General features: G+C 34.5%; 1 protein-coding gene across 1 annotated transcript in view; it reads left to right on the forward strand.

Moving 5' to 3' along the window:
* Window positions 1-17,607, forward strand: part of CEP85L (centrosomal protein 85 like) — a 151,133-nt gene that overhangs the window by 77,281 nt on the left and 56,245 nt on the right. Inside the window, exon 4 of the mRNA XM_060030554.1 lies at window positions 10,472-10,593. Within this exon, the coding sequence (XP_059886537.1) occupies window positions 10,472-10,593 (122 nt within the window). The remainder of the gene's footprint in view (window positions 1-10,471; window positions 10,594-17,607) is intronic.

Consider the following 17,607-nt stretch of genomic DNA (forward strand, 5'->3'; position numbering starts at 1 on the left):
TTAACTCTATGTAAAGGAAATTGTGATGTATAAAAATCTTTTTTACGCTGAGTATTTAAACTTCAAGTTGTAGTGGTATGTCAGAAGCAAAAGAAGCTTCAAGGTAGACCTTTTTTTTTTCTGGAAACTTTTTGACAAAAAGATAATTTAAGTGGTGACAGAATTAAAGCATTTTAATACTTAAATATATAATACAGCAAAATGCAAGCTGTGAATAAATTTTTGTGATACTTCAAAGATAGGGAGCTTTTTAAGGTTAGACCCCCTAGACTCCCAAGGATTTTACCTAACTCTTAAGGGTTCTGTTCTATTAAAAGTTTGAGAATTACTGCCTTAAAATTTAAAGCTACCTAAAGAAGGATTAGTTGAAAAAAACATCTAAGAGCAAAAATGATGAGACTAGTAGTCTGAGACTTAGGGGATGGAGAAGTGCCTAAGGTAATAGAGAAGAGAGAATAGGAGTTATTCATCAAGTCGTGGGTAAAAAAGACCAATAATAAAGTAACTTATAAAACTTGATCATTTAGGGAGGTAGATTCGCTTTTAAAATTGACTTGTCAGATACTTGAAGGCTCAAGCATTTTATTTTTTCGTAAGTGCTGAACTCTGGACAGATTCTCTTTCCTTATTAAATATCCCAGTTAGCAACGGGGAAGTTTGACATCAAGAGAAGCCAGTTAGTTTAAGGGAGGGGCTTGTCATGTAGGTTTACACAATTTGGGGGAAACATACAAAATACACTCTAAGTGATGGAAAGAAATGCTATAGCATGTTCTGCGGCTTTTTAAGGAACTTGTCAATCGGTAAACAAGTAATATACAGGTGAAACATTTAACATTTGGAAGTTAACCACTATTGCAAGATAACACTAGGAGGTCAAGAAAATTCAGGATCGAGAGTCAAATTAGCACATGTAGTAAGAAGCAATATGATTTCTAAGAGAACTACATATTTTATACGAAAGAAGCTGGCAGAATTGAAGCCAAAATAAGAAATGGAAAATCTCTCTCTCTCTCTCTTTCTCACACACACACACACACACACACACACACACACACACACACAACCAATTTAACAACAAAAAACAACCCTCAGGTCTCCAGATACTTGCTTCAGAACTCTGTAGACCATGATGTTGTTCCTTTGTTAGGAAGATTCTAATCCACTTCAATAATTTGTAGTCCCACCCCATCCCTTATATTCATTATCTTTGTGCTTGGCATCCCAGCAACTGAGCTCCTTGCATTCCCAATCTTTATGATGGCATCATTATTTATTTTGTCATCCAAAATGGAAATTTGAGACTCATCCTTCTTTCTCTCTTCTCCCAGACTCTGGTCCACTAAGAAATCAAATGCAGATTGCCAGTTAGAAATCTGTGTTCACATAGCCTCATCAGCTCTCCTCTGAACTTTTACATATACCTTCTGTCTTGAGCCTCTCCACTTCTTTACCCTGATATCCAAGTTGCCTTCTCAAGGGTAAATTTGGTTCTCACATGCTGAGAACTTTCCTTTATTATCACCATGTCCCTCAAGATTAAAACCCCAAATTTTCCAGCACTGCATACAGAGGTTTTTTCTAATCTGGTGTTGTCATCTATTCCCACCATATTTGACAACTCTGCCGTTTGTGTGTGTTATTTCTTCTATCTGGAATCTATTCCTTACTTTCTTGTTCCTTTGGAATGCCTTTATTATTCAAAAATAGGTAGGGAGAAACCTGTTTTGTTTGTTCTTAATTTTTAATTGCATAAGTAATAAGTGAATATCTCTTAGCAATTCAGGAAACTCAGATAAAGCAGAAGTTAGAGGGGGACTTTATACATTTTGTAGGTATTTTTTCTTTACCATAAATTTCATGAATAGGGACTGATTTATTTTTTCTTTACTCCTCACACTGCTAATCCCTTGGAAATTAAGGTTAATGGATATTTTTAATGTTACTTTGCCATTACAAGTGAGCTTGTAAAAGGATAAGTTAAAGGAAGGTATGGAATACAAATGCAACTGACCAACTGACCCTTGAATTTTCAGCATAGATGCATTCTTGAAAAGGTTGTGTAAAATGGATTTTGATATGTAAAATTCATGTTTATCTTATAAAGCAAGCCCAGATGTCCCAGTGGAAAAGGTTAACAAGCCCAACTTTCTAATACGCAGACATTGTAACTTTTTATCAGCAGTTTAATGTACTGCGAGTTGTACATTGTTTTGCTATATCTCAGTAATCTGTACTTCCTCCTTAACCCATCTCCAAATTAAAAGCTTATATAGCACAGCAAAAGGATGTGAACATGTCATCATCTGGGGTTTTCATTTGCCCTTGAGTTGGTCAAAGGTGGTGAGTAGGTTCCAGGACCAGCCCTTAGCATTAAGATCAAGAGCATACTTTTGGCAAAGTTTATCAGACTGCCCTGTTAATGTATTCATTTTTATAGGTTTATTGCTTAGTTAGGGCCATGGATAGTTGAAGAGTTGATTGTTGACTCCAGCATAATATGTTGATTTTTAAAATCTAACTTAAAAACATAAAATATCTAAAAATTCAGTATTTGGATCATTATGAATCTGTGTACTGATTGTTTGAGAATCAGAAAATGCTCTTGAGACTTTACACCTACAAAATAGAAACACAGTATGGTCACTGAAGACTTTCTTTCAAATGTATCTCTAAAATGCAAACTAAAATTAAATTAGTTATGTAGATTATTCAGCGATTTCCTGGGTCTGAAAGAAATGAGGCTGAACCTCAAGAGCTGGAAAGCATGATTTTTATTCAAATGTAAGTTTGTGGATTGATCTTTGAACTCTAATCTTTAGAGTATATACATTTCTTTTTATTATGTATATCATTGCTCTAAAAATGATAGTAGAGATTTTTAAGTAATGGTAATTTCAGGGATGGTAGACTTTTGTAGATTGTAAATTTTTAGATTGCTTAATATTTAGCAAATATTGTCAGGTTCTGTGCTGAGTACCAGGAGTTATAAAAGAATAAGGCCAAGCTTATTGTGATGCAGACTAAAGTGGGAAAGGAACCACTGCCGTAAGTACTGTCATAAGTACTGTCACTCTAATTACAATACCTGTCTGTGCTGTTCAAAATAATTTTGGATTGTTTTGAAGGCTGAGAAATATACTTGAGGGATTGTTGTTAGTCATTGTCTTTTTGTTGATTGTGTGCTATGGGCTAGGGATGAACTAGACTCTGGGCATGACAAAAAAGAAAATCTCTAACATTTCTGGTGCTTATACTTTTTAGCAAAATATGTGAAAGGATGTTTAAATTGAACAGCAATCAAGTTGCCCCTCTAAACTCCTCTCAACAATTTTACCCTGAGAAGATTACCCATTGTTGACTCTTGAAATATTTTTTTAAAAAACAGTAATTTTAACATATGGAAGAATAAAGTATTTAATGGCCCATAATTACACTGTCCGAAAAGAAGTAAGTAGTACATGTATGGTAAGCAAAGTCAGTTAATCCCAACTGATATAAAGTAAAAGCCTCCTCCCTCTCTGCTCACAAAATAACCATCATTAATAATTATTTTTGTATACTTTGAGAAAAATCCTTTCATACATTTTAAAAATAATGTAGGCAGTGCTTTGGTCTCCAAACACATGTATTATTATATATTTTTCTTTTATCTCTCAATAGTACAATATGATAAAAAACTTGATAAAACATATTTTGGTAATCTGCTTTTAAAAATAAGTGAAATATGTTAGCGCTTATGCTACAGCTCCGTTTTAGTAGAATCTGGTTCTGTAGTCTGGTGCATTTGTTATCCTTAAGTAATTATACAAAACCTTTGGAAAATGCTACGTTCTATTTGTTTATAAGTAAAATCCATGATTAAATTTGAAGACTTAAACACCCCCCCCCACCCCCAATCTTCTAATTGATTTCTTGGGGAAAATGATTTGTTCCTTAGTCTTGGATATATCGTTTACCGGCTTCACTTTTGCATTATAACTGTAATGAGATCATGTTTCATGCATAGATCATTCCTTTGTTGGCATTTTTAGAAAACATGCTCATGCTAACACAGATTAGACATAAACCAGATTGATTTTTGAGAGGAAAAATGTCCCTTCCTCCAAAAGAAAATAGTTACATTAATAGTAACTTAGTTGTTTAGCATGGTGGGAATCACTAATATGTTTAGGGTTCTCTTTATTTTCATGTACATGTATTTTTAAGATATAAAATGTAGGATATATTCCTCTCATTAGTTTCTTTTTGTCATTTTTTAGGGTCTTTTACCCTTGAAGTAACTTGATATATTTGCATTGTTATTTCAGTAAAGCATATTAGGATGGCAAAAATAGCATTATATAGTTAGTTATAAAGACAAATTGAAGAACTAATGAGATCATTAAAAACTCAGTTCCTTCTTTAAGTTTCAAGAGTTAAGATGCATACTTCTGTTTATAATTAGTCACTCTGATGAAGAGGTTATGGATAGAATTTTTTTATATGATTTGTTTTTATTTTGTTAGAGAAATATGTAGTAATACATTCCATAAATAATTACATGGGCTTAGTTAAGATACAGATTATTTTTATTAAATGCACATTCTTTTAGTAATAATAAAATATGTAAGATACAGATTTTATTTTAATGACAGTTCTTTCAGTAATCATATAGTCCGTGTTTTTCCTTCTTGTTGAATAAAAACTCTAAAGTCTGTGTAATTTGTAATTTATTTTCATCTTCATTATTGAGCTTTGTGAACTTACTTCTGGGTGAGGTGTCCTGATCCTTTTACCAAAAAGCACTCATAGAGTATCTCTTCAGATAGACTATTCCAGGAAAGAGAGGAAGATCTGCTGTGTTATTTGACATGTTGTGAGTGATGAATGAGCTAAGGAACAAAAGCAAATGAAAGAGAGATAACAAACTTGAAGAACTGCAGAGGCTGTATTCTAGTTAAGTGTGGCAGCACTAGATTATCTAAATTTAACAGTATTTGTCCAGGCTGAAGCCAAAGAATTTGGAACTATTTTCAGATGCAAATAGTGAGCTTATTTTAGAAGCATGTTTGACCATTACATGACATATTTTGGCAACTTTCCATAGCATCTGGGTCTCATCTAAATAGATATGTTTGGGATTGTTGTAGATGCTTGTTTTCCCTATTCAGTTATGAGAGTGGAATTTGCTGTTTACAATAAGAGGTGCCAATATATGTGTTATATCTCTGGGTGGTTGGGCTCTAGATGCAGAAGAGTTATGCTAGTCTACTGGCTAGACTATTTGGCTAGTCTACTGTTTTCTCCTCTAAACCACCATTGCAACAATTGTATCTTATGTATTTTTAGGTAAAACATCTAAATGAGGAGTTCCCTTCCCTCCCTGAGTTTGGTAACTACCAAATATGTATAAAATATGTTTACTTGTAAAAGTTGTCCTTGTTTTGCTGTACAGATTTTGAAATATTCATTACTTTGTTGATGTCCTTTCTGTTCCGTGCTTGAAGTTAGCTCACAGTTATATGCCTTGATGATTATCTTTTAGACTTCATGTTCATGTCTAGTTACAGTTTTATTATTCACAAGCTATAAATATAAATTATATATTCATATGTTTAAATTATATTCTCCTTGATTACTTATATTGGTTACAGTCAAGTAGAAACATGACTGATGACTTGAAATTCTGCCACAAAATGATATTCCTCTCATGACCAGTTAGGATTTAATTGAATAGAAATTCTTAATTGCTTTCTAACTACTTGGGATAAAAATGTGTTACTAATGGTTATGGGGAGAGGTTATTTTAATATGAAATACTTTCTTCTTTTTCATATTTGGAAGCAGCATTGTCCCATCTTAAGAGAAGGCTTCTTTGTTCTTCTTAAGTATTGACAACTCTTAAGAACCAGCTTGTAATTGTTATAGGGGAGGACAAATAATTTTCCCTCTACCATTCTTAGTTCTTAGCTGAGACCACTGTAATAAAAGATAGATTACAAGAAAAAAACAAATAGAAGTTTATTAACCTATGTACCTTGTGTACGAAAATGAGGAACTCAGAGAGGTGGCTTTAGAATTCATGATTAAATACCACCCAATTCAGGAAAAGCAGAGGAGGGATGCAGGCCTCTCAGGGGACAATAGACGATTTTTAGGAGAGTTGAATAGGCCCTTAGAAGAATAGATACGAAAGATGATAACCTCCTGTGGGAAAGTTTGTCTGGGTGCAATGTCTGCTTCTAGTCTCCTTTCCTGTGACAAGAGCCAATCCGCCCAGATTGATGAAACTCCCAGGGAGGGGATTTATGACAGTTGAGTTCCTTTGGGAGGATCTGTCTTTAGGCAGAGAGTGGAGTTCAGAAAAAGCCTCTCCCTGCATTTGCTCATTTTCAAGTGCCTACAGCTCAAAATAATTAATATGTCATTAATTATGGTGGCGTGTCCTGAACTCCTACAGTCGTATTTTGGGGTAGCATATTGTGCTACCCTTCATTTCCAACTCTGTTTTTGCATTCTTGGTGTACAGTATTTACTTCATCTGGTCATTTATCTCTCAATTATTTGCCTATGTAGGATAGCACCGTAGCGATGAATAGATAGGAAATTATAGCCGAGATAGTGCATTGTATCATCTACAGAGCATCTTTGAGTACTTACATATCCTCCCCCAGCAGGCAAGGCCTTCATTTCCCCTCAGTCCTACTTTGAGGTAGAGAGAAAAATAAAGTCTAGGCCCATGGTTAGTATATTTTGTTTTTGTTGAGTTAGTGTTGCATTTTGTGGATGTAGCACAGTTTGTTTATCCATTTATCAGTTAATGGTTTGTTTCCAGTTTTGGGTGATTAAACATTTGCCTTCAGGATTTTGTAGACATATGTTTTCACTTCTTTTGATTAGATACCAAATTCAATTCCCCATTTAATCAGCTTTGCCCCTTCGGAAGTTAGTTGACCAAATGAAATAAGTCAGAGAAAGAAAAATACTGTATGATGTCACTTGTATGTGACATCTAAAAATGCCAAACTCATAGAAACAGAAACTAGAATGGTGGTTACCAGAGGGTAGGGGGTAGGGAAATGGGGAGATGTTGGTCAGAGGATACAAACTTCCAATTTGCTATAAATTATAATAAAAATAAAATTTCTTCAGTTGTTTCTTTTCTGTATATCTTTAGTAGTACAGCATTGTTTATATAGTATGCAAAATCATAAAGGTACAGTAGCTGCCTTGCTATTTGAGATGTCACAATATGATTTTAATAACTCTTGCTAGGTAATTCAAATTGTGTTCTATAACTTCATTTAGTATAGCATGCCCTATGGCCTCATTACAAAAGCCTTAAAAGGTAACATGTTTCCGTAATTGTCATTTTCAGTAATAGGTAGATATAAACAAGTTTTTAAAATTGCGTGTAACTCCACCTGCAGCATTAGGTTGTGTGTCAGGATTCATTCTCCTTTTTAAACTACTTCTATGAATCAGGATTAAAGTTTCGTAGGAAGACTGCCATGCTGCTGATTTGGTAATTGTTTATTGCATCTTAATTACAGAGAAAGGGTTCCTTTCCTTTATTCCTGTTTGCTCAGTTTTATGGGTCAATTTTTGTTTTCTAAAGGGTTTAGGTTAAGGGAGCTACAAATCAGAAGAATAAAGTTTCATGTTTTGTTTTATGTATATTCACTGGATGTATCTGGCAAGTACTTCAGCATTCCATCCTGTCGGTGACTCAGGTGCTATAAACCAGGTAGTACTGTTGTTTGCTTTTGTCTTGCAGATCTACTTGTTTCTTCTCTTTATTCCCTCTTTCTTGATGCCAGGAAGTTTTATAAAACAAGAAAAGGCTTTTCCTTAAGTTGTCAGCCATGGGAAAAATTTTAGCAGATGACTGGTGGAAGAATAGAATAGTTAATGTCTTCTTGAAAAGATCATCATCTATTGTCTAGGCACTTGTCTTATTGAAATAGGTACAAGATATGTAAGGTAAAGCATAGCTTAAAATATTATGGTATAGGTCATTCCTGATTTGTGGTAATCAGCAGTGGAGGAACCTTTTATAAAGTTTTGGAAGAGGATACCATAGATCCTCCAGCTATCTTAGAAGTTTTTTGTTAGGCATGGTAACAATATACAAAAACCAATATTTAAAATATCTGTAACCTGTTATCAGGATATTAATACATAATTCAATATATAAATAAAATATATATTCACTTTTATACTACAAATAAATTAAATATTTAGTATTATAAATTATAGCACAAATGGTTCACCATATCATTCTGATAATTTCCACATCTTATGTTGAGTTTTGGAATTATTGATATGGTCTTTTGTCTTGCTTAGTTTTTACCAGTTTTAATGAATTCCTGTTTGAGCTACAGTTTGACAAAATAAATTTCATGAAATGAGTACCTATTAAACTGATAGTCATTAAGTAACATGGAGTTGCAATAAGCATAGGCTTTCTCTTAATATCAACAATATTGTTTATAGTGCTTAATCTTCTCTTGGTTTTTAAGAGCAATTACTTTCAAACATATTTTCCAGTTCCTGTAATGCTATGAAATTTGAAATACCTCTTGGTCAACTGGGCCATAGTAGAAAGAGTGAGACAGTGTGGTGCTCTTTTGTTGGGCTGCCTATATTTGAATCCTAGCTCTGCCAACTAAATATAAGCTGGTAGGTAGTGTTGGGGTGGGGGAATTTTGAGGGGCTGACTAGTAGAAACCAACCAATCAGGAAGGATGCCATAAGTAGTGTCTCACGGGCCCCTTTTTATGCCAGGAAGTAACTCTTTATTTGTTGGATGATGTCAAGTTCTCAGGATTGGGTTTGGGCAGCAGCTAGTGTTCAACCACAGTGAAAGTACTTCGGTACTGCTACAACTAATATATCTGTACTGGTGCGTACTGGCCCAGTATCAGCCTGAGCTATATGTTGGGCAAGAGAAAGAGTGAAATTCAAAGACCAGATCTCTGACTAACCTGTCTCTGTAACCCTATGTGTCACTTAGACTCCAAATATGTGACCATCTGACAAAGTTATATACCCTGTTATCTAGTTTCTACGCTTCTTAATCTGATCACCTTGTGCTGTCTTTGTGCTGCCTGAAACATCCTGTCCTAGTATTACTTGACAATCATCTTAATTTAAAGGTTTAACCTAGGACTAGTTGATGTCACCCAGTTAGTGGTGTATTCAGAAGTAGGTCTTGTCAGTAGCATCTTTGGAAAACAAAGGATAAAAAATTTTGCTGCACATTTGATTCTCCTAAAGTTGCTTTGTGGTGTTTATATAGCATCTCTTAGCTTGCCAAGGAATTAATTTTCCTATTTGATTTACCAGTTGTATTGGAAATTCACTAGTTTCCTAGAGCTACCATAACAAAGGACACAAACAAGGTAGCTTAAACAACAGATATTTATTGTCTCACAGTGTTGGAGGTTAGAAGTCCAAAATCGAGGTGTCAGCAAAGTTAGTTCCTTCTGAGGGCTATGAAGAAAAATCTGTTTCAGGCCTGTTTCTAGTGGTTTTCTGGCAGTCTTGTTGTGTTCCTTTGCTTGTTTGTATTACTCCAATCTCTTGTTTTCATCTTCACATGGTGTTCTCTCTGTATCTCTTTACATAGTCTTCTGTGTGCATGTCTGCGTTCAGATTTCCCCTTTTACATCAGTCTCATGACTTCATCTTGACTATATCTGTGAAGTCCCTATTTCCAAATGAGGCTACATTCTGAGGTATTAGGGGTTAGGACTTCAACATCTTTTTGAAGGGACACAGTTCAACCAGTACCACCAGTATTAAAATTTTGATTTTGTTTCAATGATAGAAATTTGAGGATATCTGCTGTATTGGGTTTTGTTATTATCTGTTTTAAATATCTTAAATTTTTCTTAAAGTCTAAATCGAATTTTTTCTTAATGATATATAATAAACACTGGAGACCAGTAATCATCTAGATTATCTGCTTAATAGTCATTTTCTATGGATATATTTACTACTTCGTGAAAATATTTTAGCTTTTGAAATTTCAGTGTAATTAAAGGTTGATGTGATGAATGACAATTTGAAGTCTGAATGCTACATATACTATTTTTATTCCCTTGTGGAAACCCTTCTGGTAATGCTTGTACAGTCTAGCCTTGGTATGTTCTTTTATTGTACTCCTTCCTTAGGCAATGATTAATTTCTTATTTCCAGAAAGCTTCCACAAGGTAATGAGAACAGGATCTTACATATAGTATTATAATAATGTTCTCTTGTCACCAATTCTTCATTAGATTTGTACATTTACTTTAGAACTTCCTTGAAATTCTTCAAGTTATGTTGTATTCACAGGTGTGATTTAAGATGGTTTTTTAAAAAAATCAAATGGACAGTTCTCTATTTTTTTTAAAATGAAAATCACTGGGAAAATGCAAGGTGACATATAAATATTCCCTTTAGCCACTTTTAGTATACTAATAGTTTAAACATGTTTGTGCAGGTTTTGACTGGATCATCTCGTCAAAGTTATTCACCTCCTGGCTATCAAGATTTCAATAAGTGGGAATCAGTGCTGAAAATAAAAGAAGGACTACTAAGGCAGAAAGAAATTGTAATTGATCGGTGAGTCTTTTTTTTTTAATTACTAAATATTTCAGGCATGCCGAAATGTAGATTAATAAAACAAATATCTTTGTACCCACTGCTTAGAGTTTAAGAAATAGAACCTTACAAGTACACTGATGTCTCATGTCTGTCCATCCCCAATCCCAGTACTTTTAAGAACCACTATCAGAACTGAGGGTCAGTTGGTTTATCTGCCTATCTATCTATGTATCTGTCTATCTGTGTCTGTTTTCTACCATCTTCTCATTTATATTAGGGTAACTCATTATTTGGAAACTCCTCTCCATCTTTTTTGTACATGTAACAAGTTAGCTGCAATGCTGATGAACTATCAAAGCTAGTGTCTTTGTGTTTTATACTTGGGAACTATCAAATTGGAAAGCTACTTTAAAGTGGTAGCTTCCTTTAACTAATATATGTTAGATCTGATAGCACAGAAAGCATGAAAATCATGAATGTTTAAAATTAAATGACCTACAGATAAGAATTTTGAAAATTTTGGGAGACATTTCCAAAATTTTGCCTATTTCAGTACCAAAGCTCTGAAAACAAATTTCTTTAAACTTAATAGTCTCCTGATTATTCTCAGCAAAAAACCTTAATATTACTTAATTATTTATGATCTATATTGGTTCTACATCATTTATGTATACTTTTGGGATAGTTAAACATGTTGCATATCATGGTAATTGGGAACTAGTTTGAGGAGGCATTTTTTCTTAATCAGTGCTAGTTACTACTTATTTTCATGTGCTTATATGGGATAAAGTAGTAGATATTTTAGCCTTAAAATTAAATCCTAATTCAAATCTTTAAATATATTTAATAGTTGAAATTTCAAAAGATTTTGCTTAGAAACTTAGCAGTGTTAAGCAAGATCTGCTGGGAAGTAAACTAGAGCATAGACATCTGGGCTTCCTTATTCTCCACTATGTTCTCAACATCTTGAACAGAACCTGGCACGTAGTACATGTACTTAGTGCTTGATACTTCCCTGTTTGATAAATAAATGAAGATTGTAAGAGATAGTTATAATTGATTTTATGAAAAGGCTATTTTAAAATATTAGATACTTCTAGTACAAGTGAATTTTATGTATAAATAATTATAGACCCTGTTGGATATATATTTTGAACACTTAAATAATTTAACTCATTGTATAGACTTGAAATTAATACCGTTTTTAAATACACCAAAATTCAGACTTTCATTAATATGAATAGACTTGCCCTCAATCAGAATCACTTGGCTTTTATTATTTTTTAAACACCATTATACCATTCTATTGGGTATAAGTTAATAAGTGTCTTAGTTCATTTGGGCTGCTATAATAAAATACCATAGACTGGGTAGCTTATAGACAACAAATATTTATTTTTCCCACTTCTGGAGTCTGGGAAGTCCCAAGGCACCAGCAGATTCAATGTCTGGTGAGAGCCAACCTCCTGATTCATAGAGGCCGTCTTCTTGCTGTAACCTCCCATGATGAAAGGGGCAAGGGAGCTCTCTGGAGCTTCTTTTGTAATGGTACTAATTGCATTCATGAGGATTCTGTCCTCATGACCTAGTCACCTCCCAAAGGCCCTCTACCCCCTATACCACACATTGGGCATTAGGATTTAATGTGTGAATTTGGAGGGGGGGTGTATGTCACAACATTCAGTCTATGGCAGTAAGAAATGTAGATAATTATTGATGTAATCTATTAAAATATATTTATATTTGTCAATTCTGTATATATAGATGGATACTAAGGAAATAATCCAAAATCATTCAAGTTGCTCAGTTGGCCAATTCTGTTATTTAATTAAAAAAATTTTTTTTATTGAAGTATAGTTGATTTACAATGTTGTGTTAGTTTCAGGTATGCAGCAAAGTGATTCAGTTTTATATATATATATACTTTTTCAGATTCTTTTTCCATATAGGTTATTATAAAATATTGAGTATAGTTCTCTGTGCTATACAGTAGGTTCTTGTTGTTTATCTATTTTATGTATAGTAGTGTGTGTATTTACTCAACCAAGTTTCTAATTTATCCCTTTCCCCCATCTTTCCCCTTTGGTAGCCATAAGTTTGTTTTCTATGTCTGTGAGTCTGTTTCTGTTCTGTAAATAAGTTCATTTGTATTATTTTTTTTAGATTCCACATGTAAGTGATATCATATTATATTTGTCTTTGTCTGACTTACTTCACTTCGTATAATAATCTCTAGGTCCATCCATGTTGCTGCAGATGTCATTATTTCGTTCTTTTTTATGGCTGAGTAATATTCCATGGTATATATGTACCACACCTTCTTTATCCATTCATCTGTCAATGGGCATTTAGGTTGTTTCCGTGTCTTGGCTATTGTAAATAGTGCTGCAGTGAACATCGGGGTGCATGTGTCTTTTCAGGTTATGGTTTTCTCTGGATATATACCCAGGATAGGATTGCAGGATCATAGGTAGCTCTCTATTTTTAGTTTTTTAAGGAACCTTCATACTGTTATCCATGGTGACTGTACCAATTTACATGCCCACCAACAGTGTAGGAGGGTTCCCTTTTCTCCACACCCTTTCCAGCATTTATTATTTGTAGACTTTTTGATAATGGCCATTCTGACTGGTCTGAGGTGGTATCTCATTGTAGTTTTGATTTGCATTTCTCTAATGATTAGCAGCATTGAGCATCTTTTCATGTATCTTTTGGCCATCTGTATGTCTTCTTTGGAGAATTGTCTGTTTAGGTCTTCTGCCCATTTTTGGCAGATTCTTTATCTAGTCTCATTTATGGATCTGTGGTAGCCACATTGTCAAGTAGGAGTTGGCTGGCCTAGGCTAGCCTTATCTGGATGGTCCTTATGCTCCATGGGGGTCTGTCATCCTCCAGTATGCTAACCAGGGTTTGTTCATAGGGTGAAGTTCAAAGAGAAAATGAAGCACACACGTTCTCTTGGAGCTTAGGCTCAGAACTGGCACAAAGTCCCTATGGAGAATCTCTGTACCCTTAGTTTAATTTCTCTGTGAACCTAAAACTTCTCTAAAAAATCAAGTCTGCTTAAAAAAAAAAAAATCACTTCCACTATGTTCTTATTGGTCACAAGGCCAGGAGACTTCACCTGGGGACAGTAGGAACAGCAAAATCACATCAAAAAGGAGTATGAGTAATACAGGGAAGGGAATACTTGTGGATGTTTTTGTAAACAATCTACCACACCCAGTGTCTTAAATAATCTTTGATATTTTACATGCTTATTATAAAGTTTTTGATGATTAATGCATTTGATATTATATAAAACAGAGGAAGAAAAAGTAGCAACTCCTGTTTCTAAAGCAACATGACCAGAATTTAAAAGTAAAAATGTTCGGGCTTCCCTGGTGGCGCAGTGGTTGGGAGTCCACCTGCCGATGCAGGGGACACGGGTTTGTGCCCCGGTCCGGGAAGATCCCACATGCCGCGGAGTGGCTGGGCCCGTGAGCCATGGCCGCTGAGCCTGCGTGTCCGGAGCCTGTGCTCCGCAATGGGAGAGGCCACAGCAGTGAGAGGCCCGCGTACCGCAAAAAAAAAAAAAAAAATGGTAAAAATGTTCATATATAAAGATCTTTATAACACATATAGTGATGAAAATTAGAACAAAAGTATAGTATATCTTTTTTCCAGGAACCAGATTAGACTAATGGCCTTTAAAATGGTGATAACACATGCAGAGACTATTTCAGAGACAGAATTGACAGGATTTAGTTTCTTCCTGGATGGAACTGAGAGTAAAGAGAGTAAAGATGCTGAACTTTTCTACTTTGGAATACAGTGTGGGTGATGATACCTTTTAAGTCACTTAACTAAAAATTGTATGCTGGATATTATTCCTGAAAATATCAAGTTATTCATGATTGCATGAGAAAAACGTGGGGTTTTTTTTGCAATGCATATAGCTTTCGTAGATTTTGGATAATTAGGTCAAAACAGATAAATGTTAAGGAAAAATAACTGCTATAGAAACTGTTCTTCTTATGGTTACCAGTGGGGAAGAGTCGGGTGCGGGGAGGGATAGATTGGGAGTTTGGGATTGACATGTACACACTGCTATATTTAAAATAGATAACAAGGACTTACTGTATAGCACAGGTAATTCTGCTCAGTATTCTGTAATAACGTAAATGGAAAAAGAATTTGAAAATGAATAGATACATGTATATGTACAACTGAATCACTTTGCTGTACACCTGAAACTAACATAACATTGTTAATCAACTATACTCCAATATAAAGTAAAAAAATTTTTTTAATTAAAAAGAAAAAGAAACTTCTTAAATGTTCCCCATCTTGTGAGAAAAAGCAAATAGGTTAATTTCAAAAACAACTCAGAAAAAAAAGGAAGAAACCTGGTTTCTAATGCTTTATATTTGACACTAACCATTTAGGTAATTCTGAATAGGGTACTTGACCTTTTGCATATTGATCTTCTCATCTGCCTGGGTACAAGGAGTTTCACCACTTAAGCAAAAAATGAGGTTTTTGAAGATCACTCTTCTAGGCAACTCTCCTCTCCCACCTAGTTGTACAGCATGAGGATTAAATGAATAAATGTATGTAAAAAGCACTAATACTGTCTGATGCATAGTGCCCATCAGCAAATAGTAGCCACATTATACATGTTTTGTATATGTAATAGTTATGTTTACGTGCTTGTCTTTCCTCAGTCGACTTGGATCTCTTCACAGAAGAGACAGTTTCATGTACATTTTATTACTCATAGTAGGTACTCACTAAATATTCATGCAGAGCAAATAGCCTCATTTTAATGAAAAAGAGGTTAAGGTTGTTGGTTAACCTAGGCTGTTGCTGATACTAGTAGTTCATATGATGATTTACACTTAGAAATTGCATAGCTTGTGCTGCTGAATTGAACAGATAAAATATAGGGGTAAGTCAGTGCACTGGAGCCAGATTCAGAGAGGAAACCCTATACCCTCTGTGGTGATGGCTGAGTTAATGCTATTAGTAAATGATACTGGCAGTATAGAGGAGAATTCTCATTTTGTCATTACTTGCAATTTACAATATAGTATCTACAAATCTTCTAAAGATCTTGTCCAACAATAGAGAATCTGACTAGCCATTGCTTCTGGTTCTTGGAAAGGAGACTGTAAATCTTTAGAATGTCTTTTTTATTCATGAGCCCTGGAACACACCTGCATTTATGCTAATGAGGTGATTCTTGGGCCCTGGATAGCAGCTTCAGCTATTTACCATAGAGACCAACCCTGTGATCAGAGGGTTGGGACTTTTGAGCCAGTCCAACCTCCAGGGAGAGGAGGAGGCTGGAGATTGAGTTCAGTGATTTAATCAATCTTGCCCACACAATGAAATTCTATAATAAAAACTCTGGGAACTCTCCAGATTTGTAGCCATTTGGTTAGAAGTGTGGATGGTCTGGGGATCCCACTTGAGTCTGGCATCTGAAGTGAGGCTTTGTTTTTGGGGATCATGCCCTTAAAGCTGTGGAGTCTGATGCTAACTTAAGGTGTTTAGTGTCAGAATCAAATTTCACACAGTGTAGCAGTTGGCCTTGAAACAAAATAGATTCAGAAATTGATTTTATAAAGCTATATACTTAGGTGTAAACAACCAAAATAGATGGAAACAAACTATTGAAACTGTGTTTAAATACTCAGATAAGCTGATAAAAATAACCAAATCTTACTTCAACACTTACAGAGAATAAATATGACTCTTGCATTATGGGGTCCGTCTCAAAGTAAAAGATGTTCTGCAAATTGCTATGAGCAAACTGTCATATGTTAATTGATCATATCTGTGAAGTTGGAATTTCAATAACTTTTAATAACCATGATATGTACACTTAGGCCTTGCTTTAGAAATATGATAAGTCCTAGCTTCTAAAGCAGATGAGTTAGAAGGACATTTAATATGAATTCCATTAAAAAAAAATCCACACTATACCAAAGAATCCACCACTGATTTTAAAAGTTTACCTAGCAAAATTATAATGTGATTTTACTTCCACATGTAATTAAATGAGAGACATATACATTGCTGAAGGCTCAAATGATAGCATTTTTTAGTAATAAAATATTTTAAAATTAAGGTACAGACATTTTTTTAGACATATTATTATGCAATAGATCACACTATAATGTAAATATAACTTTTATATGCACTGGGAAACCAAAAAATTCGTGTGACTGGCTTTCTTGCAATATTGTTTATTGCCACGGTCTGGAACCAAACCTGGAATATCTCCAAGGTCTGCCTTTAAATGTAAAAGCATCCTTTTAATATACTTTGGGAGTATTTTCAGGCTATACTCCCTTAACGCATTTACCGTTCTTCCTCTGACTACTCTTAGGATTTTCTCTTTATCACTGATTTTAAGTCATTTGATTAGGATGTTCCTTGGTTTAGTTTTCTTTTTGTTATTTGCACTTTGGGTTCTTTGGTCTTCTTGGATCTGTGGGTGTGTCATTCTCAGCAGATTTGGAAAAAATTTGGCCAGTTTTCTACAAATACTTTTTCTTGCTCATTCCTCCTCCCCTCACCTCCCCTATAGGGATTCTAATTACACATATATTTGGCCTTTTAAAGAAATCCACAACTCATTGATTCTCTGAGTTTTTGTTTTGTTTGTTTTGTTTCATCTATTTATCTATTTTTTCTGTTTCTTTTTGGATCATTTCTATTGATATGTCTTCAAATTCCCTAATCTTTTCTTCTGCAAATTCTAATCTGCCCTAATCCCATTCAGGATAATATTTATGTCTTCCATGTCTCTGCTTAACATATTATGTCTTTCTTCTAGTTTCTTGAACGTATGAAAATAGTTACAATAATTGATTTCGTGTCCTTCACTATTAATTCTGTCATTTGTGTCAGTTCTAGCTCACTTTCAGTTGATTGGCTGTTCACCCTATTGTGGGTCATATTTTCCTGCTTCTTTGAGATGCCAGGCATTATGAATTTTAGCTTGTTTTGGATGTTACATATTTTTGTATTCTTTTTTTTTAA

This window comes from Delphinus delphis, chromosome 14 (assembly GCF_949987515.2).
Source record: "Delphinus delphis chromosome 14, mDelDel1.2, whole genome shotgun sequence".
In the NCBI taxonomy this organism is placed as follows: domain Eukaryota; kingdom Metazoa; phylum Chordata; class Mammalia; order Artiodactyla; family Delphinidae; genus Delphinus; species Delphinus delphis.